At 42.6% G+C, this 22,913-nt stretch overlaps 1 protein-coding gene across 1 annotated transcript in view; it reads left to right on the forward strand.

Moving 5' to 3' along the window:
* Positions 1-22,913, forward strand: part of FOCAD (focadhesin) — a 438,419-nt gene that overhangs the window by 309,539 nt on the left and 105,967 nt on the right. Inside the window, 1 exon segment of the mRNA XM_030194211.1 lies at positions 17,689-17,811. Within this exon segment, the coding sequence (XP_030050071.1) occupies positions 17,689-17,811 (123 nt within the window).

The following is a 22,913-nucleotide window of genomic DNA, read 5'->3' on the forward strand; positions in this document are numbered from 1 at the left end:
AATAATTTACTAAAACGTTCATAGCGAAGAAATAGCCTTGTCTTGTCGTAGGAAAGTTGACGGTTTCACATTGTTAATCTCATCTTCATGTTCATTTCTTCTTCCTCCCTTCCTCTAAAACAGCCAGAGAGTAGATTGAGTGATAGTGATAGTAAGTGTTTTGTTTAAGGTAGGGCAGTAAGATGTATTGGTTGTGTTTTTCTTTTTTAATTTATTCTTTATTGCAACAAAGAAATGTTTATATCAGGTGAACAGAAAAAAGAGAGAAAAACCAAATTCTCCCACAGAAAAATCAGCAGAACAGACAAAATGACTGAAAGTGGCCAATTTTATTGACACACTCTTGGTCCCAAATAAAATTGTATAGGCTTTGTAACGACACTTATACTTTGTAGGCAGACCCTTATAGGAGGACTCAACACAAGCCATGTTTCGGCTATCAAGCCTTCATCAAGAGTCCTTGTGAAGGACAAATAATAAATAATACATAATAAATACAGAGAATTACAAAAGCATAAAATATGCATAATAAAAAAGAAATGACAGGATGACTAGAGAGCAAGAAATGGGGAAAAGGTGAACGGACACTAGTGAACAACCGCAGGTAAAGAATAAATAAAGTGAATGGTAATACTAACAGCAGTGAAGAATTGAGCAATTGTGATGATCAATTAAACCGAAAGAAAACCATGTCATAACAATCATACCTAGTGATTAAAGCTTTGCAATTAGATGAGTGATCATATAAAATACATAAAGCAAGTTTAACAAGGCAAACCTAGTGATTACATTTTTGCATTTTATATGATCACTTATCTAATTGCAAAAATGTAATCACTAGATATGATTGTTGGTTTAATTATATATATATATATATATATATATATATATATATATATATATATATATATATATATATATATATATATATATATATATATATAGTCAGCAAACAACATGCCCCAAATCAAATATAGTCTCAGAACTTATCACTCTCCACACCTAAGAGCAAGACGTTTTTCATCCATAAATCAGACATTATAGTTCTCAAGCTCCAACCTAAGAAACCCACGTTCTGGGTTCTACAACTCTGTCCTGTAAGTCATCAGGTTACTTAGGGCCCTGTTTACTAAGGTGTGCTTGCATTTTTAGTGTGCGCTAAAAATGAGTATGCACTAATGCTAAAGACAACAATAGGAATATATGGGTGTCTCTAACCTTAGCGCATGCTAAAAATGCTAGCCCGCCTACAGCACAGCTTAGTAAACTAGGATCTTAGATTCTGCATTCACATATCTATCAAGATTTGCTACTGTGCCCTTCATTTGAAATGATAAACTGTTCTCTAAGGGTTTCTCCTATTCCTATTATTAGATCTTGGTCAGGCTGGTTTTAGCAGGGGAAGTAGAAGAGAAGCCTTGTGAGTGGCAATGATGAATAAGGTATGCCTCTGTTTAGAAAAAGGAACTTCAGCAGTGCTGCTATCTTTGGGCCTCAAAGCAATTTTTAAATGAGTAGATCCAGGAGGGTTGGGTAAAAGATATATGCTGCTAGACATTGGAGGACTTGGTGTTCAAGTGGATCAGGTCCTTTCTGGATAATAGAAGATTCAATGTGTGATACAATGGTAAATGGTGAAATGATCATCAATGAAAGAAGGTTGTCGCCACTCGTCTTTAATATCCAGATGCATCCATTGGGAAAAATTGTGAGGGCATGTAGTCTCATATGCAGATGACCTTGAATTCTTGCTACCCATGAATGGAGATTGTGTGCTTAAATGTAAGCAGTTGAACCATTGTTTGGGACTTGTGAAGAAGTGGTTGGTAGTTCTGTTGATTAATGGCAGTTAACTATTGCGATTAACTCACAATTTTAATGTTGATGTAAAATTAAGTGCAATTAATCGACAGTGTATGTATGTGTGTGTGTGTGTATGTATGTGTGTGTATGTATATATATATATAGTGTTAGTGTCAACAGTGTTTTTAAAAATAAATACATTAACATATGCAGCCTGTGCCAGTCAGTATTTTGTGTAAAACACTGACTGTCACGGGTTGCATTGATCATCTACACCCAAAGCCCTCCTCCCCTCCTTGGAACAGAATCCTTGAGGAGGACAACCACACTCCAAAGAGAATCCACTCCCATCCTGAGGACTCCCCTATAGGCCCCTCTGAGCCTACCTGAAAGATACTCTGGTAGCCTAGGCTAGGGTAAGGCAGCAGCAGCAGCAATCCCCAGTTGCTGCTGCTAATGCTAGATCTGGGTTTAAAATGGCAGCAGTGATCTTTGCAGTCTAGCAAAGCTTACGCTGTAGGTCATGGCCACCATTTTGTTTTACTGTAAACAATTTTTATTGAACAAGGAAATAAAGTACAAGAATTCAAACAGAAACACGTGTTGTTCAGTATTTTACAATTTTTCACATACTAACCCAAACTCCCCACCGCCCACCCCACCCTGCATATTTGACATATTTCAGGATTGTGAAGATTATAAATCTTTAGCTGAATCAAAAAACTAAACAGCAAACAATTAAACGACTAGTTTAAGTAAAGAATACAAACAGATACAGAATGATGAACATACAAAAATACTACATTTATGTCTGCATTACTGAATCGCACCACATTCCCACCCTACTGTAACCATTGCTTTAAGCTACAACAGAGATGACCTGTTATTTGGATGCTTATGATTCCAGGTCATCATTGGAATGGTAACATTTACTTTCCTAACCCCCTCCCCACCCCACCCATGCAGAGAACCCCAAAGCAACTCTTGTATCTAACTGTTTGTCTTAAGAAACACTTGGAAACCTATTTAATACAGCATTTCTTGCATGACCACCATTTTTAAACCAGATTGGCATGGGCAGCAGCAATTGGGGATAGCTGGTGGTCTCACAGTTCCCAGAAATCACAGACCCAGCACACAAACCACCAGGATTCTTTATCAGTCCAGACAAAGAGGCAATAAACTAAATTGTTTATTGTCTTTGCACATTTTTTGTACACTGTTAAATTTTTAATCAGCAAACAATAATAGTTAACTGAAATATGGATCAATTATAAAACTAACTAGACATTTGTTTACTTTCTAAAAAGTACCTGGGGAGATCAGGACATATACAGTGGTGGAAATAAGTATTTGATCCCTTGCTGATTTTGTAAGTTTGCCCACTGACAAAGACATGAGCAGCCCATAATTGAGGGGTAGGTTATTGGTAACAGTGAGAGATAGCACATCACAAATTAAATCCGGAAAATCACATTGTGGAAAGTATATGAATTTATTTGCATTCTGCAGAGGGAAATAAGTATTTAATCCCTCTGGCAAACAAGACCTAATACTTGGTGGCAAAACCCTTGTTGGCAAGCACAGCGGTCAGACGTCTTCTGTAGTTGATGATGAGGTTTGCACACATGTCAGGAGGAATTTTGGTCCACTCCTCTTTGCAGATCATCTCTAAATCATTAAGAGTTCTGGGCTGTCGCTTGGCAACTCGCAGCTTCAGCTCCCTCCATAAGTTTTCAATGGGATTAAGGTCTGGTGACTGGCTAGGCCACTCCATGACCCTAATGTGCTTCTTCCTGAGCCACTCCTTTGTTGCCTTGGCTGTATGTTTTGGGTCATTGTCGTGCTGGAAGACCCAGCCACGACCCATTTTTAAGGCCCTGGCGGAGGGAAGGAGGTTGTCACTCAGAATTGTACGGTACATGGCCCCATCCATTCTCCCATTGATGCGGTGAAGTAGTCCTGTGCCCTTAGCAGAGAAACACCCCCAAAACATAACATTTCCACCTCCATGCTTGACAGTGGGGACGGTGTTCTTTGGGTCATAGGCAGCATTTCTCTTCCTCCAAACACGGCGAGTTGAGTTCATGCCAAAGAGCTCAATTTTTGTCTCATCTGACCACAGCACCTTCTCCCAATCACTCTCGGCATCATCCAGGTGTTCACTGGCAAACTTCAGACGGGCCGTCACATGTGCCTTCCGGAGCAGGGGGACCTTGCGGGCACTGCAGGATTGCAATCCGTTATGTCGTAATGTGTTACCAATGGTTTTCGTGGTGACAGTGGTCCCAGCTGCCTTGAGATCATTGACAAGTTCCCCCCTTGTAGTTGTAGGCTGATTTCTAACCTTCCTCATGATCAAGGATACCCCACGAGGTGAGATTTTGCGTGGAGCCCCAGATCTTTGTCGATTGACAGTCATTTTGTACTTCTTCCATTTTCTTACTATGGCACCAACAGTTGTCTCCTTCTCGCCCAGCGTCTTACTGATGGTTTTGTAGCCCATTCCAGCCTTATGCAGGTGTATGATCTTGTCCCTGACATCCTTAGACAGCTCCTTGCTCTTGGCCATTTTGTAGAGGTTAGAGTCTGACTGATTCACTGAGTCTGTGGACAGGTGTCTTTCATACAGGTGACCATTGCCGACAGCTGTCTGTCATGCAGGTAACGAGTTGATTTGGAGCATCTACCTGGTCTGTAGGGGCCAGATCTCTTACTGGTTGGTGGGGGATCAAATACTTATTTCCCTCTGCAGAATGCAAATAAATTCATATACTTTCCACAATGTGATTTTCCGGATTTAATTTGTGATGTGCTATCTCTCACTGTTACCAATAACCTACCCTTCAATTATGGGCTGCTCATGTCTTTGTCAGTGGGCAAACTTACAAAATCAGCAAGGGATCAAATACTTATTTCCACCACTGTAGCTGCTCACCACTTATCAAATATAACTGTTTTACAGGGCTTCAGCAAAGAGCTTTCTCTCTCTCTTTTCTCAGGCTGAAACTGGGGGGAAAAAAAACAGTACAATCCAAATGAAAGAAGCTCCTGTGCCAAGTAGAGTCCATTCAACAAGTTCTAAAAGAAAACTGGTTACATCACTATAGGCATTTCCTTTATCTGTATGCTAATTAAAAGAAAGAAAGGTCAGTTCTTTGTAACAGCTTAAAACATAACATGCACCACCTGCTGGCCAAACTAGAGAAATGTACTTCAAGAATTAATAAAGGCAGTTTTACAGGCTTAAAACACACTGTTCTGTCACACTGTGTTTTCTGAGCACTTGATTTTTTTTTCACAGTCTGCAGCCATTTTGGGACTGAGCTCCTAGCCGAGTTTCTCTTTACATTTTCTTGAGAGGGCTTTTTCATTTTGTTTCTCTCCATTGTACAGCCATTTGATTTCACTGTGGCTATCTTCCCCACAATGTGCTAGAAGCCTGCCAGTGGGTTTAAGGAGTGCACCTGCTGCACTTGGATCTTGCTGATAATGACCCATATGACATGTGCTTGAAGTGTTGCGGTATGATCTTGACTCTTTAAAATGTCCTTTTTGTACTCAAATGCAGAAGAGAACCCAGAAGTCAAAAGAGGTGGTTCTTAAGAAACCTTTTGGCACCATGAAGTCTGACATATTGACATCAAGAGCATCGGTTCCCATGTCTTCTGGAGCTGCACTGGATACTGGTGACGTATTGGCATCGAGATTATCTCCCCCTGCCTTGACATTGAGTGTCGGTAGCAGGCCCGTGGTTCAAGCATACTCCGACCCAGCACCAAGGATTCCATGTCATCCTTATTGGCACCAAGGGACTTTGATGCTGGGCACAGAGCAATGGTGAAGAAGCACCACCATTGGTTTTCCTCAACACATAGTGCCTGGAGGGCCAGGGTGTCAGCGTTGCTACGATTGAGAAGTGTCTGCACCCCCTCTATTGTAGCGGTGTTGACATTCAGGACTCCCCAAAGACGGGACCCTGCTCTTCATTCAGCACAGACTACTAAGGCTGTCCCTGCATCAGCACTGATGCCTATCCTCAAGGAACGGTTTTGGGCCATGCTGCAGGAGGAGCTGGGGTACAAACAGTGCTCCAGAGGCATTGAGGGTGCTTGTGCCGCCTCTGGAGCCACTCAAACCTATTCTGAAGACCCATGCTTGCACCGTCTGATACAGTGACCCTCTCTTGCCCTTCGGGAGAGGATGCAACCCCTGAGTCCTGGAGGTGTTGTGCACCTTGGCATTCTCTTTTGGAGCCTGGCCATTCCAACAGACCAAGGCGTGTGTAGACTCAGACATCTCGTGATGAGTATATTGCTGAGTCATTCCATTCCTGGGGCTTTGAAGGGAAACTTGAGGAACTCTCTTAGGATATGTCTCTAGGCCTTTCTTCAGATTCCTCTCTGCCACAGGAGAGATGGAAGTCCTCTCTAGAAGACCTCTCTTTTGTTGTTGTTGTTGTTTTGCAGGAAATTGTGGAGGCAATTCCTTTTAAGTTGGAGGTAGAGGCCAGGCTCAGAGTGCAGTTGATGGCTGTCCTAGACTATGATTCTCCTTCTAAACAGGCGGTGACATTGCCCATTCATGAAGTCCTCAGGGATGTGCAGATGAAGAATTGGGAGACCTTTCTGTTCAGTTGTCTCTAAGAAACTGGACTGTATATATCTGGTCCAGAAGGCTTCAGGATTCAAGAAGGCCCAGTTGTCCTGCCACTCTTTGGTGGTTGAATCTGCTCTCAAGTGAGCCACAACCCATGCCTCAGCCTCCCCAGGTAAGGATTCTCACCAGAGGCTGAGAAATAGGCCTCAATGCTTATCTCCTGCATTCAGACTACCAGCTCTATGCAAGCCTGTTCTTGATGTCCTTGGTGTCCAGTGTGCTAGAGTTTGTGGATACTCTCCTGCCAGAGCAGGCCGCACACCTTCACGAAATAGCCAGCAAGCAGAAAGAGTGCAGAAAGCATTTGGCTAGAGGCACTTTTGACTCTTTTGATGTGGTGTCCAGGCTTTCCATCTTGAGTGTTGCCATACACAGACTCTCATAGCTACATGTTTCATACCTGGAATCAGCAGTTCAAAGATGGCAGATGTTGCTTGCCAAGGTGACAATCTTTTTCAGGACAAGGTGGAGAAGGTGGTGGACTTCATAAAGAAAAGAACTGATACCATTAAGTCACTGTCTTGGCCTGCCCCTTTTGCGGCCTCCACATCTTAGAGGTTTTCTAGAGGGAATTGGAAACGTTCCTACTACTTTCAAAGGTGAGGGTTTGCTCTTTATTCCCATCCTTAGCAGCAGTACCAGCCTCCACACTTCTGACCTCGGCAACAGCAGGCACAGAAGACCCAGTCTAAGCAGGGGACGAGCTTTTGACTAGCTCCACGAGGGCATAGCACCATAAAAGTACCTGTCCCAGATGACTTACCGGTAGGAGGGAGGCTGAATTGTTCCAGGAAAGGTGGCCTCTTGTAACCGCAGACCACTGGGTTCTTCAAATAGTCTTAGTCACTTATACTTTCAGCTATCAACAAAGACCTTCAGATTGCCCACTGAGTGCTTCAGGACTCATCTCTCAGCACTGGGAAGTGCTCACAGAGGAACTCTCCTTCCTTCAAAAGGTCCATGTGATCAAACCCATTCTACAAGGAGTAGAAGGGAAAGGATTATATTCCAAATACTTCCTAATGCCAAAAAATGCGGTTGGGGGGGGGGGGGGGGGAATTCCATCCCATCCTAGACCTAAGGGCCAGAGAAAAGTTCAGGATGATTTCCGGGCACCCTTCTCCCCATGATTCAGGAAAATGATTGGCAGTGTTCTTTGTATGTAAAGGATGCCTATTCCAACAAAAGTGCCTTGCTTTAGTCGCAGCGTCTCTATTCAGACTGGGAGTTCATGCGTTTCCCAACTTAGACAACTGGCTGGTCAAGAGCACGTCAAAGGAAGGTGCTCAGGAGTCAATGCAGAGAACTATTTGGGTGTTGTAGCTACTTAATTCCCACCTGGTTTAATTTCAGCGATTTGGAGTACATTGAAGCCCTGCAAGACACAGTTCAGGCTCGAGCCTACCTGCCTCCAACTTGGGTGGATGCCCTCATTGCCATCTCCAATCAGGTTCAGAGCAGCTAGCAGGTCATGATTGAGGTTTATGAACCACATAGTCACACAGTGCGTGTCACTCCCATGGCACATCTCCATTTAAGGGAGTGCCCAATGGACCCTTGCTTCTCAGTAATGTCAGATATCATCACAATCACCCCAGAGTTGGCTCAGTCGCTTCTCTGGTGGATGATTTGGCCCTGGGACTTTTTCTTCCACCCCAGAAGATTCTGACTAGGGATGCATCCATTCTGACGTGGGGAGCTCACATAGATAGGCTTTACATCCATGGGACCTAGTCTGCTCAGGAAACCGAGCTTCAGATCAACCTCCTAGAGCTACAGGCAATCTGGAACGCTCTAAAGGCTTTTAAGAGATTGACTGATGAACCAAATTGTCCTCCTTCAAACAGACAGTCAGGTTGCCATGTAATACTTCAATAAGCAAGGGGCTAAAGGGGGATAAAGGTGAGTCTGTTGATGTAGTGTACCTAGATTTTCAGAAAAGGTTTGATAAAATCCCTCATGAGAGACTCCTGAAGAAATTAAAAACGTACGGGATAAGAGGCAATGTTTTGTTGTGAATTAGGAACTGGTTAATGGCTAGACATCAGTGGGTAGGGTTAAATTGCCATCTCTGTCATAGTACATAAGTACATAGTACATAAGTAGTGCCATACTGGGAAAGACCAAAGGTCCATCTAGCCCAGCATCCTGTCACCGACAGTGGCCAATCCAGGTCAAGGGCACCTGGCACGCTCCCCAAACGTAAAAACATTCCAGACAAGTTATACCTAAAAATGAGAAATTTTTCCAGTCCATTTAATAGCGGTCTATGGACTTGTCCTTTAGGAATCTATCTAACCCCTTTTTAAACTCCGTCAAGCTAACCGCCCGTACCACGTTCTCCGGCAATGAATTCCAGAGTCTAATTACACGTTGGGTGAAGAAAAATTTTCTCCGATTCGTTTTAAATTTACCACACTGTAGCTTCAACTCATGCCCTCTAGTCCTAGTATTTTTGGATAGCGTGAACAGTCGCTTCACATCCACCCGATCCATTCCACTCATTATTTTATACACTTCTATCATATCTCCCCTCAGCCGTCTCTTCTCCAAGCTGAAAAGCCCTAGCCTTCTCAGCCTCTCTTCATAGGAAAGTCGTCCCATCCCCACTATCATTTTCGTCGCCCTTCGCTGTACCTTTTCCAATTCTACTATATCTTTTTTGAGATACGGAGACCAGTACTGAACACAATACTCCAGGTGCGGTCGCACCATGGAGCGATACAACGGCATTATAACATCCGCACACCTGGACTCCATACCCTTCTTAATAACACCCAACATTCTATTCGCTTTCCTAGCCGCAGCAGCACACTGAGCAGAAGGTTTCAGCGTATCATCGACGACGACACCCAGATCCCTTTCTTGATCCGTAACTCCTAACGCGGAACCTTGCAAGACGTAGCTATAATTCGGGTTCCTCTTACCCACATGCATCACTTTGCACTTGTCAACATTGAACTTCATCTGCCACTTGCACGCCCATTCTCCCAGTCTCGCAAGGTCCTCCTGTAATCGTTCACATTCCTCCTGCGACTTGACGACCCTGAATAATTTTGTGTCAGTAGAGGAGGATACATAGTGGGGTGCTCCAGGGATCTGTACTAGGACCAGTGCTGTTTAACATTTTTATAAATGATCTAGAAATGGGAACAGTGAGTGAGGTGATTAAATTTTCAGATGAAATAAAACTTATTTTAAGTTGTTAAAACACATGCAGACTGTGAAAAATTGTAGGAAGATTTTAGGAACTTGGAGGACTGGGTATCCAAATGCAGATGAAATTTAATGTAGACAAATGCACATTGGGGGAAATAAATCTGATGTTAGGTTCCACCTTAGGAAACAGAACCCAAGAAAAAGATCTAAGTGTCATCATGGACAATGCTCTGAAGTCTTCTGCTCAGTGTGCAGCAGTGGCCAAAAGAGCAAACAGAATGCTAGGAATTAAAAGGGATAGAAAATGAGACACAAAATACTATAATGCCTCTGTATTGCTCCATGGTTTGATCTCAGCTTGAGTATTATGTGTAATTCTGGTCACCGTATCTTAAAATAGGTATTGTGGAATTAGGAAAGATTCAAAGAAGGATGACCAAAATGATTAAGGGGATGTAATTCCTCTCATATGAGGAGAGGCTTAAGAGATTAGGCCTCTTCATCTTGGAAAAGAGACACCTGGGGGGGGGGGCAGTGGGATATGATAGAAGTCTACAAAATCCTGAGTGGTGTAGAACGGATAAATGTGAATCGATTGTTTATTCTTTCAAAAATTACTAAGACTATGGGACACAGTGAAATTATATGGTAATACTTTTAAAACAAATAGGAGGAAATATTTTTTCACTTAAGCTCTGGAACTTGTTACCAGAGGATGTGGTAACAGCTGTTAGTATAGCTGGGTTTAAAAAAGGTTCCCGGAGGAAAAGTACGTAATCTGCTAATGAGAGAGAAATTGGGAAAGCCACTGCTCTCCCTGAGATTGTTAGCATAGAATGTTGCTGCTATTTGGGGTTCTGCCAGGTACTTGTGACCTGGATTGGCCACTGTTGGAAGCAGGCTACTGAGCTAGATGCAGCATTGATATTCCCCAGTATGGCTATTTTATGTTCAAATGTATAGTTTCTTAATTGAGGAAGGTAAATAATGGAATGTTCCCAAGGCAAAAACAAACCAAAAAAATTCCTAAATGAGAATTCCTATAGACAATATGTTAAATTAAACAAAATGAATATATTTAGGTTGCACATCCTTAGAAAATATCTAGGACATATAAGATTTTGGTAATTTTTGGTCTTCATTAGTACATGCGTGAGTAGTGTGCCTTTTTGAAAACAAACACATATCTCATATGGTCTCTGAATATTCTTATTAAATCTGTCCATGAGAGCTGCATTTTGCATGTACCACAACTTCAGGGATGATCACTGAATATTCTTTCACATCAAGACAGACCATGTTTGCCACATCTTTTTTTTTTTATTGCATGTTTTTATTAAAGATTGCTCAAATACAAAATAGCCAACAATCGGCTGTTCATCAACATATTTTTCCACATCAAGCTTGTTTAATTCTAACTTTAACTTTCCCTCCCCTCCCTCCCTATCCCAGTGGTGTGTGTGATTGTTCTTTATACTGTTCATAAAGTGTCCATATTTTGTTGAAAATCCGCATGGAGCCTCTTCGCATGGCTGTCAGCTTTGACATTTGGTATAAGTATTCAACTCTTCCAGTTGCTATTTGTAATGTTGGTGGTTGCATCTGCTTCCATGCCCGGGCTATTCCAAGCCTTGCTGCCACAAAATATTGAGTCGCCAGTCTGTGTTGCCAGCCAGATATCTCATCTGGTTTAAAATGTAGAAGGCAGTGTTCCGCCCTCCATGGACATTGTCTTTGTATAACTGTATCAACCAGCTGCAGTAACTCTTTCCAGTATTCTTTTATTTTCTCACAGGACCACCATATATGTAGGAATGTGCCTCTATGGCCACATTCCCGCCAACATTGACCTGATGCTTCCGGGTACATCTTTTGTAGTCGGTCTGGTGTGTAATACCACCCATAAAACATCTTAAAACCATTTTCGTTCACCGTTTGTGCTACGGATGACTTAAGTAGATATTTATAAGCACTTTTCCACACCATTGTGGAGTATGTATTCTGCAATATCTCTTCCCATCTCTTTTGATATAGTACTTGAGGATCAGTCTGTCCCAGCAGAGCCAGGTATATACGTGTTATCCCTCCTTTGCCTCCTCCTTTAATAATCGCATGTTCTAGATCTGTTTCAGCTAGGTCTAATTCGTCTTGCGCTTTCTTCTTAAGGAAATTACGCAGATTGCAATAATAGGTAAGATCTCTCTCTATCAGACCATATTCCTCCTGAAGGTCTGCAAAACTAATCATTTCTCCATCTTTCCATGTTTGCCCTAGTGTGCGCAACCCTGCTTGGGCCCATTTGTCAAAAATCTTCTCCGATCTCCCCAATGAAAACCCTTTTGCCCAACGTATTGCTGTCTGCCGATAATACACTCTTTCCGGAAACAGACGTCTCCTCAATTGATACCACGTCCATAAAGGATGTCTCAAACCAATAGGCATTGCTCTTATTGTGGGCACTAGTTCCTCTTTTGGTACCCATAAAATATCTTCTATTTCTCGTCTGCCCAACCATGCTCTTTCCCAGTGAAGCCATTTCTTAGATGCCCCAGGTGACCACTCTGCCAAGACCCTAATCTGGGCTGCTTGGTAATATAGGTAGAAGTTAGGGACTCCCATACCTCCTCTCTTCCATGTTTGACACATCATAGATCTCCTTACTCGTGGTGGGCGTTTCCTCCAGATATATGCAAACATTTTGCGATTTAGCTTTGTAAAAAAGCTTGCGGGTATTGGGATCGGGATTGCCATAAATAAGTACAGCAATTTCGGTAGCAGCATCATTTTGATAGCATGTATGCGCCCCTGCCAAGATATATTGAGTCCTTCCCATCTGTCTAATTCCTGAAAAAGTTCTTCTGCTTTCTTGGGGAAATTAGCTGCATATAGCCCCTCTAGTTGTGAGGTTATCTGTATGCCCAAATATTTAATAGTCTTTTTCGCCCACACAAAGGGAAATTCAGTCCTAAGAACCTCTAATTCTTTGGGAGGCACTGTGAGATTCAAAAAGGTGGATTTTTCCAAGTTCGGCTTAAACCCTGATAATTTCCCATATTGCGTGAGGTGTTCTATTACCCTCTTTATAGAAGTTTCTGGTTTCACAATTGTGAGCAATATATCATCGGCAAACAGCATAAGTTTGTGTTCTCTCCATCCTCTCACCACTCCCTTCACCTCCCCATCTTTCCTAAGCATGCAGGCTAGCGGCTCTAGTGACAGAGCGAAAAGAAGTGGAGATATCGCACATCCCTGTCTGGTCCCACGTTGGAGCTTAAATGTTCTTGTATAAGACCCATTAATTTTTAAGGTTGCTAGTGGCCCTTGATATAGTAACTTTAACCAACTCAGGAACTTCCCCTCTATCCCTACCCATTGCAATACTTGGAATAGAAATGACCAGTCCACTCTATCGAATGCTTTTTCTGCATCGATTGATAACAATACTGCTGGGGTCTGGTCGTCTCTCACCTGTTGGATAATGTGCATCAGACATCTGGTATTGTCAAACGTCTGTCGCCCCGCTATAAATCCCGCTTGATCCTCATGAACTATACCCGGAATCTGTTTTTGTAGTCTGCAGGCCAATATCTTTGTAAATAGCTTGTAATCCACATTCAAAAGCGAGATTGGCCTGTAGGAGCTACAAAGCCGGGGGTTTTTCCCCGGCTTCAATATTAAAGTTATTGCTGCTAATCTCCATGTATAGGGTAATTCCTGCGACTCTGATAAATCATTAAACACTTTCAGTAGGACTGGGGCCAGATGCTTGCTATACACCTTGTAGAACCTAGTGGGGAATCCATCTGGCCCCGGGGCTTTACCATTTGCCATATCTGTTATTGCCCACCTTATCTCCTCTAGTGAAATGGGTGCTGACAGCTGCTCGGATCCTCCTCTTTCCACCCGCGGGAGGTCCGCCCCTTGTAAATACTGCTCTATTTCATCTACCTCTGGGACTTGTTCTGGTTCATATAACTTTGTATAGTAATTCAAAAACTCCTCTTGAATCTGTTCCATCTGTGTTACAAAGTTCCCATCAGTTGTTTGTATGCCCCCTATATGATTACGTTGTGCTAGCTTTTTCAATTTACAAGCTAGCAGTCTACCCGCCTTATTCCCTAGTTCAAAGTGTTCCTGTTGTGTCTTTTGTAGTTTAGCAGCCACTTCTGCCAGCTGCAACTCTTGAAGTTTGTTTCTCAGCTCGTTTAATTTTGTCTGCCCTCTTGAGTCTGTGGGGGTCTTTTTATGTGCTTGTTCTAGCTTTAATATTTCAGTCCTAATACTCTCTTCTTGTTCCATTCGTGTTTTGGTTATGTGTGCTCCTAATGCTATTAATTGTCCTCTAAGGACCGCTTTTAGACCTTCCCACAAATATTCTGAGCGGATTTCACCCACATCGTTGAATTTAAGATATTCCTCAATATATTTTTCTATCACTGGGATGTTTTTGGGATCCATTAAGATTGCCTCATTTAACCTCCAGTATCGCTCTCCCACCTGTCTAATTCCTATATGTAATTCTAATACCACCGGAGCGTGGTCCGACCAGGTGCGTGGCTCTATATTGATCTTACTTATGGTATTAGCCACTGTCACATCTCCCATCCATCCATCTATTCTAGAATAAGATCTATATTTAGCAGAATAGTATGTATAGTCTCTTTCCTGTCCATGTTTTGCCCTCCAGAAATCTGTCAATCCCCATCTGGCCAAGAAACTTTTCAATCCTTTCCTATCTATTTTAGCATATACAGCTTGGCCTGTAGAATTATCTAACGTGGGATGAATCGTGACATTAAAGTCTCCCCCTAAGAGGAGTCGACCTTGTTGATGCTTTTGCAATTGTAATTCCACTTTTTCTATAAACTGTTTCTGCCCGGAATTCGGGGCATATATATTAACAATGGTGTACTGAGTATTATATAGTGACACTTTTACCAGCAGGAATCTACCTTCTTTATCAGTTACTGTATGTTGAACCTGCCAAGGAAGTGAATCCGACAGTGCTATTAATACCCCTCTCTGTTTAGACTTGTCCATACATGATGAAAATAAGATTGTAGGGTATCGCCTATGACCCACCAGCTGCTCGTGACACTTTTTCAAGTGCGTCTCCTGTATCAGCACTATATCTGCTCGCAAGCGTATCATTTCTTTAAATGCTAGCTGGCGTTTCATAGGCGAGTTAAGGCCCCTCACATTGAATGTTACACATTTAAACACTTTATCACCTGATAACATTCTGTCAAACTATAATATATCCACCACCGTTTTCCCTTGTCCCTTTCCCCCCTCCCCCCTCCCTCTTTCCCCAATAACCTGAAATAGCATGCCCCCTTCTTCTTTGAAGGCATGCTAAGAAAAATTGTGGACTTCCGTTCACGTCTTCTACACCAGTCCATTTAAGCGCTTTGGCCCTTAATGATTTACAGGCACCGCTCCCGCTGTCTCCTAATCAGAGTTTAGCCTGACTCTCTAAGCAAAAATTTAGTTCCAATGTGCACTGTGTCGTCATGTGCCTTTCTCTGCCACAAGCCGTTGTTCTGATACTTGTCTTCTCAGCCGTCCTCGCCCCTGTGAGACTCTCTGCCATCGCTGCTTGCTCTTTTTCGGAGGTCCATTGGTTTGGTGTGCTGTGCTCGCTGTTGTCTCCTTATTCTGCCCCAAAAACTCCTGGGCCTCCTCAGGCGTGACCACTCGTCGTTGCTTTCCCTCCTTATAAAACACTAAGGCAAAAGGATGTTGCCACTTGTATTTGATTCCTTCATCTCGGAGCTTTTCCGTTAATGGACGTAGCGCTCCTCTCCTTTTCAATGTGGTAGCCGCTAAATCTTGAAATAGTTCAATGGGATACGTCTCCCATATTATGGGGCTAGCTACCCTTGCTTGGCGCATGACATCCTCTTTCATTTTGAACTCTGTAAAACAAGCCACAATGTCTTTAGGCACATTAGCCTTTCTCGGACCCAGTGCCCTGTGCGCACGTTCTAGTTTAATTGTTTCGGGTGCCACTGTGTGCTCCGGGGTAGAGAGCAGATGGGCCGCTATATCCTGCACTGCTTTTTCGCAGTTGATAAATTCTGGTAGCTCCGGTAGGCCCCGTACTCGGATGTTAGCTCGCCGACTTCTATTTTCAAGGTCTTCCACCTTGTCCGTGAGAAATCTCATGTTTGCTTGTTGCTCACCCAATTGCTGTTCTAACCCCGTTATCATATCCGCATGTTCTTCAAGGCCCACTTCAGTTTCATTAACTCGATTTCCCAATTCTTTGATCTCCTCTCTGAGGTCTGCGCTCAATTGCGCAAAGTCACGCCGCATCTCTTTAATGTCTTTTTTAATATCCAACAGCCAGGTACTCAGCTGTTCCCATTTATCTGGTGCCAGCTCATTTTCCTGCGTTTCTTCGTGTGCGCCCTGCGCACACGGAGGCCGCTGGCTTAGGGAGGCCCCTTGACTCGGCTGATCACCTGCCTGCCTGTCCGCCACGTGGTCGCGGTCCCGATATGCGAATGCAGTTAAATCCGCCGTTTTGGGTTTCGAGTGCGCCATCTTCGGGAGCGCGTGTCTTCCACTGTCTGTTCTACTACACGCCTTCTGTTTCGGGCTTTAATTGCTCTTCTTTTAAGCTGGTATTCGGGCTGGTGTTCGGGAGCTGCGCGTTCAGACCGCCATTGCAGTTCGTGACGTCACCGGAAGTCATGTTTGCCACATCTTATATTCTTATCATATTCTTTATACTGTATAAAGAGACACACAATTTGTGCAGACTTTTTCCTATTAGTTGAGATTTATATACATATATTTCTATTTATGATAATTTTGTTGGCCCCATTTGTTTGGAACTCACACCGTTCTCAGGCTCCTGAATAATTTTTGCACTGACTGGGCCAAGAGACTCAGTCAACAGACTAAGCCTGCTTCAAGATTTCTAAATATGAGCTGCTGCTGTTTAGCATATGAAAGTCTTATGAAAAGTGTCATTTAAAAAAAATTATAGCTTGTTTTGCTGATGTTACAGTTTTGTGTTTTGAATAGGAGCTCCAGTTGTTTTCTTTATTTAGAAGATGTTTTAAAAAAATCTTTTAACATGGTACTAATATTCCTGGGCTTAATTTCTGGGGAAATGGCCTAGAATACAATTCCACCACTTCTTTACAGAATCCAGAGTAGCAAGCATGCTCTGCTTTAGCTCTTCCCTTCCAGGAAGGCTGCTGGGGAGGGGAGAGGGTGAGCCTGAAGCAGAGGAGAAAATGGTCATTGTGTAGTTTCCTTTCCTTTTTTTGTACAGATTAAGCCCTTCTAATAATTTATTCCAGTATCACTGTAATAGTGGGAACTGCTGTGATACTGCTGCAGGAATTTCATGCATGTGGTAATATAAGCCTGTTTTCAGTACCCCATGAAAAGATCTTAATAAAGACAGATTTTAAATATTTTTTAACCAGTATTTCCAAATTCATATATTTTATATTTTGATTTTTTAAAAAAATCTGTGGGGCTTCTCCTTTAAAGGGTGAACCAGGCTGTGCCAAAAAGTAAAAATGCTATGGTGGCTCCAAACACTGTGGCAGCTTGTAACAAATTGTGGGATAATTGTCAGGCTGCTTTGCTCAGAGAAATAACAAAGAAATAATTTCATACCTGCAGGAGGAACTTCTGAGGTCTTGAAGAAACTCATATATAACATCTTTGGAGAACTCTTATGTTGGTGCAATGAAAAGCATCACAGCTCACAAAAGACAACCCCTTATTTATTTATTTATTTATTTATTTATTTATTTATTTATTTTTTATTTACGAGGGACTAGTACTAACTACAGGAGAATTTACATCACATCTTGATACTAAGTACACAAAATTTTAGAATTGTGATAAAGGAAGATGTTTTGGGATCTTAGGACCATTAAATAAGGGTTAGAATATGTTCATATTTAGCTTTACGGTTTAATGATGACAGAAATAAACAGACCTTTCTCATCAAGCAAATATGTTTTGTAAAATAAAATGTTATATTTATGACAAAAAAAATCATTGTAAGTGTTGCTTTCACTTTTATTTTTGCCTTAGACACCTGGTTTGGCTCTGGCATTGGGGAACATAGTTCATGGCCTCTCAGTCTCAGGACATGGGAAAGCCGAGGACCTGAACAACCGACTGCTTCCAGCCTGGATCAAGATTTTGCTTGCACAGGTAATTATTTTGAAATTTAAGCACTTACCTTAAAGCCTTAATTTAAAGCAGATGACCTTGCTTACATTGTAAAGCTTTCTGGCATTTCCCTTCCCCTCCTATTATGTTGCCAACACCAAAATATACCCACTGAAGGTAAGTATTTTCTGTGGCACTGTCATGGGTTATGCAACCTTTCCTATAATTCATCAAGGAGCTGTAATAGCTAGTCATCTGCTGTGACTTGGTCTCTTTTATTTCATGGCATAATAAAGAAATTATCATATTCATTCTACATTTTGGTAAGATAATTCAGAGTTAAACTGAGTTTTACTTTTCTTCCTCTATATTGTGCCATGGTTATAGATGAAATCTTTGGAATTTTCATCCAAGGGCATCCTGCTGCCCTTATCTGAGGAAGGAAGTTTTAGCCTCTGAAACCTAGTCAAAAAATGTATCTAGCTCAGTAAAATGGTTTCATCTTGTTTACTGGTTTTTGTTTATTTTTATTTATTAACCTTAAGTAGACTAAGCTGGTTACCATACTACTTCAACCTAGATTAAAATACAGTTCTCTTTAATTTTTCTAGACATGTAGTCTCAATCTATGGTTACTGGTTTCCTGTCTTCTCTTAACTCTTTCCAGGGTCTCCTGTCCGTTTGTCATTTTTCTCTTTCTTTCTGTCTTCACACATCCTCTGTTACATTCATCTGTCATACTGATCTTTTTCTTTCATTTCTTCTATTTTCCTGCATCTCTGTCTACTCAGATTTCATTCATTCTTGCTATCCTTTTTTAACTACATCTACATATAATTTTGTTTTTTTTTCCTTTCACCCAAGCCCTCCAATTCCCCTTTCTCTTATACACCAGGTTTTTTTTTAACTACTTTCTCACTCCCACTGCCATCAGGCATCTCCTCTGTCTTTCCCCTCCCCCATGCCATCCAGCATCTCCTGTTTCCTGCCCCCAGCTCTGCCATGCAGCAGCATATCTCTGTCTCTCTTACTTTCTCTCCCCAACCATGCAAATTCTCCATTCTGTCTCTGGGTGTGTGTGTGTGTGTCCGCGGCCTACTCCCCCCCCCACCCCCCACTGTACAGCATCTTCTCTCTTTCTTTTTCCACTGTGCAGCATAACTCTCTCTCTCCCCCTGCTCTGCAGCATATCTTGCTCTCTCTCCCTGCTATGCATCATATCCCGCACTCTCTCTTTCTCTCTCTTTCCCTGCTATGCAGCATATCCTGCGCACTCTCTCTCCCCCTGCTGTGCAGCATCTCCTTCTCTTTTTCTCTCTCCCCCCTGCTGTGCATCATATCTTTCTCTCATTCTTTCTCCCCCTTGCTGTGCAGCATATCTTGCTGTCTCCCTCTTCTCCCCCTCCTTTGCTATACAGCATCTCCTTTCTGTCTCTTTCCCATTTAGCATTGCCATGGCTCTCTGTCCCTCTCCTCCACCCCATCCAGCATCACCCTTTTTCTCTTGACTTTCTCTTACCCTGCCCCCATTTGTTTATTTAGAGATGATTTACTATACTGCCTTTAGCTGTTGAGCAGAGCTAAGTGGTTTACAGACTAAAATACATAGACTGAAAAGAACTACAGTATCATGATAGGAAAGATTGGCAGTCATACTAACACAGAACATGGACAGAACTTTAAAACTACTACTGCTACTACTACTTATCATTTCTATGGCACTACTAGACGTAGTGTGGTGCATTGCACGACAACTGAGTCAGGTGATTCTGTTGGCCACAGATTGACCCTGGTACGCAGACTTGGTCTGCCTGTAGTTCGACAGCCGCTTATATTTACTGACCCATTGAGGGTTACTGTGGCAGGGGACGATCGCCTTGGAGGATCCCTCCCCATTAGGTCTTACGGCCTGTCTCTTGAAAGGGAGCAGTTAAGGAAGAAGTGTTACCCGAACAGGGTAATTCCCACTATGCTGCAGGCGCAAAAGTGGTCCACATCAGTGGTGTACGCATGGTGTGACAGACCTTCAAATCTTGGTGTACAGCAGCCTGTCAGTTTCATTGGTATCGTGGTGACCATCCTGGCCTTTTTGCAGAACAGTCTTGACAAACTTTTGTCTTTGAGCTCTTTGAAGGTGCAGGTGGCAGCGTTGACCTGTTTTCGGGGGCGCCTGCAGGGTTCCTCACTTGCATCCCATCCAGATATTGTACGCTTCTTGCGGGGGTGAATCACCTGCTTCTGCCGTGCCTTCCAGTGGTTCCTGCATGGAATCTTAATCTGGTGTTACACACGTTTCAGCATCCTCCCTTTGAGCCCTTGGATCGCTTATCCTCGAAAATCTTTCACTGTGTTTTTGATGGCTATCGTGTCAACGAGGAGGGTCTTGGAGCTAAAGGCCTTATCCTGTAGAGACCCTTTTCTCCGTTTGCCAAAAGAGGTCTCACATTTTCATCTGAATCAGCAGCTTTTTCTCCTGGTGTTTCACAAGGAGGATTATCGAACAGAATTCCGGGCCTTGCGGTGCTTGGATGTACGGCATTTTCTTCTCTTCTACTTGGAGGTCACTAATGACTTTCGTCAGTCAGATCAACTTTTTGTTCTATTCGCTGGGCACAAGAAGGGGGATCTCGCTTCCAAAGCTACGGTGGCCTGGTGGCTGGGGGAGGCCATATATCTCATTGGGGAAGACTCCACCCCTTAAAGTACAGGCGCATTCCACCAGAGTGCAAGCAGTTTTGGCAGCTGAATCACACTTGGTCTTCTTGGAAGAAATCTGCCAGTTGACGACTTGGTCCTTGGTGTATACCTTTGCTAAGCACTATTGGCTGGACGTAGCAGAGTGGGGGGACTCCGTGTTTGGGGCCTCTGTCCTAGTGGCTGGGTCTCAGAGTCCTGCCCTACTTGAGGACTGCTTGGGTACATCCCAGAAGGCTCTGGATTGATCTGTGGGACATTATGGAAGGTAAAATTACTTCTTACCTGATAATTTTCTTTTCATTAGTCCCAATAGATCAATCCAGATGCCCACCCTGTGGATTTTTCTGTATCAGTATCTGGTTTGTTCTATGGTGGTTTCTAGGTTTTAATTTTTACTTCCTGTTGTGTTGCCGAACCCATGTTATACAGGTCTTTTTTTCTTGCTGTGAACTGCATGAGTTTTCTCCAGTGACGGTGGTTGAAGGGGGTGTACGAGTCTTATAGAGATAGGAGAGTAATGGTGTGTTCTTGGTTTGCTTGTCCACACTGCTTTGGTAGCGACAATACTGAGGTTTAGGACACTGCATGTAACCACATGTAGTGAACCTCAGAAGTTCTCTCTATCTCCACCTGCTGGCAGAGGAACATAACCCACAAGTCTCTGGATTGATCTTTTGTGACTAATGGAAAGAAAATTATCAGGTAAGAACAAACTTTACCTTAATGCGTGCTAAGCTTTACAAAAAGGGCCCCAGAGTTGGATAAATCCAATGAAGGTTTCTTATATTTTCTCTTTAGTTGCTGAAATACTCTACAAAATGTGAATTCAAGAAGAAAAGATCTAATAATGTCTGGTAGATTTTTGTAGGGGTATATCAGTATGAAGATTGAAGTTCTCCTGATCGTTGAAATTAGACTTGGTAAACAGAAAATAAGAAATAAAAGGTATTAAATTATCTAGTTCCAAAAGAATTGAACTAGCAGATGGCAAATCAATGAGGCACTCAAAGAAAGGATCCTTTCAACCTTACCACAAAACATGCAGTATAAAGTAGTAGGTAACCAGCTTCCCTGCAGCAAGTTTCAAAATGCATTTGCTCTGAAAATTGGTGCAAAGTGACAGGTCAAAAAAAAATAGCTGCCATTGCAACTGTATGAAAATTATCCCATCAAAATAATCAACTAGTCTTCATAGTAGGGCTACATTGAATATTCGGATTTGATTCAATTCGGCCCTGAATAGTGCCCCAAATACATTATTCATCTTTGGCCAAATAGTGATTTAAATTTGAATAGAAATGGGGATCCAAGATGGCCGAAGTTCTTTGGCTTATTGCTGGCTCCCCAGACTAAAACTCCTGTGTTGGGCTATTTTCTTTTGTCTTCGATGCTGTAAAGAAGGGGGAAAATGGTGTCAGTTCAGCCACTGTTGACCCTGTTTGGAGTCACCGTACAGGAAAGGAATTGGAACGTTCTTGCTGTCTGTCCCTCACATTGAGAGAGCAGTTGGGGCTTGAGGACAGCATTTTATTCAGCCCGCCTGTCTAAACTCCACCGCAGCCCCTGGCGTGTAGTTCGCCGACTCTGGAAGAGGCAGCTGAGGTGCACGGAGCGGCAGCATTTAATGACGCAGTGGTTTTCTTGGATGAGACAGTAGCCCCAACGGGGTCTGGAACTGCCCCCTCTACATATGGAAAATACCGGTGTGGGAGCGGGCACAGTAGCTTCCTGTAATAAAAGTGAATTTTAAAGATTGTTTTCCAACTCTGTCTTGACCAACCAGTGCACTCGGGGTCTGTATTGTTGATTAGAAGTAATTCTGTTTAAAAATGATTGTTTAACTTTGATTGTGTGAAAATAAGTTGGAATGCAGAAAATAACACAGCTCTAATTAATTTGGTATGTGAAGAGGAGGATGGTGCTTGTTTTTGGAGTTCAGCCTGGACACCTGGACTTGGAAAACATGTGACCACTTTCCCACAATATGGCTTGTTTACCTAAACAGAGAAGCATTCTGTAATTTTCCTTAGCTCTGAATATGAGTTCTAAGACTTATAAAAAGGGGAGTTTCTTTCAGTGAAATTGGGAGCTCATCTGTGAGTAACGTATAAACTACGCAGAGAACCTTGTTCCTGGTCAAAGAAGCTCCTGGCTCTCGCTGTGAACCGGGCCCCCCCAGCTGATGTTAAGAGCCTGGATGATGTAAGGATCAGTGATGTTGTATGTATAATATGTACGTATCTGTCTTATAGCTTTCTTTTAGTTAGATGGTTTAATCATTGTATATATCTTAATCATTGTAGATTTTAGCACCTCTAATAAAGGTCTCATTTACCTAATAAGAATCCAAAAGAATCCACGGTAATTATTGAGTAGTCTGTGTCAGTGAGACAGGCTGTAAATCCATAGCAGTACACTTCCCCCCACCCCTCCCTGTTAAGGCCTGC

The sequence above is a fragment of the Microcaecilia unicolor genome, chromosome 2, assembly GCF_901765095.1.
Source record: "Microcaecilia unicolor chromosome 2, aMicUni1.1, whole genome shotgun sequence".
Lineage (NCBI taxonomy): Eukaryota > Metazoa > Chordata > Amphibia > Gymnophiona > Siphonopidae > Microcaecilia > Microcaecilia unicolor.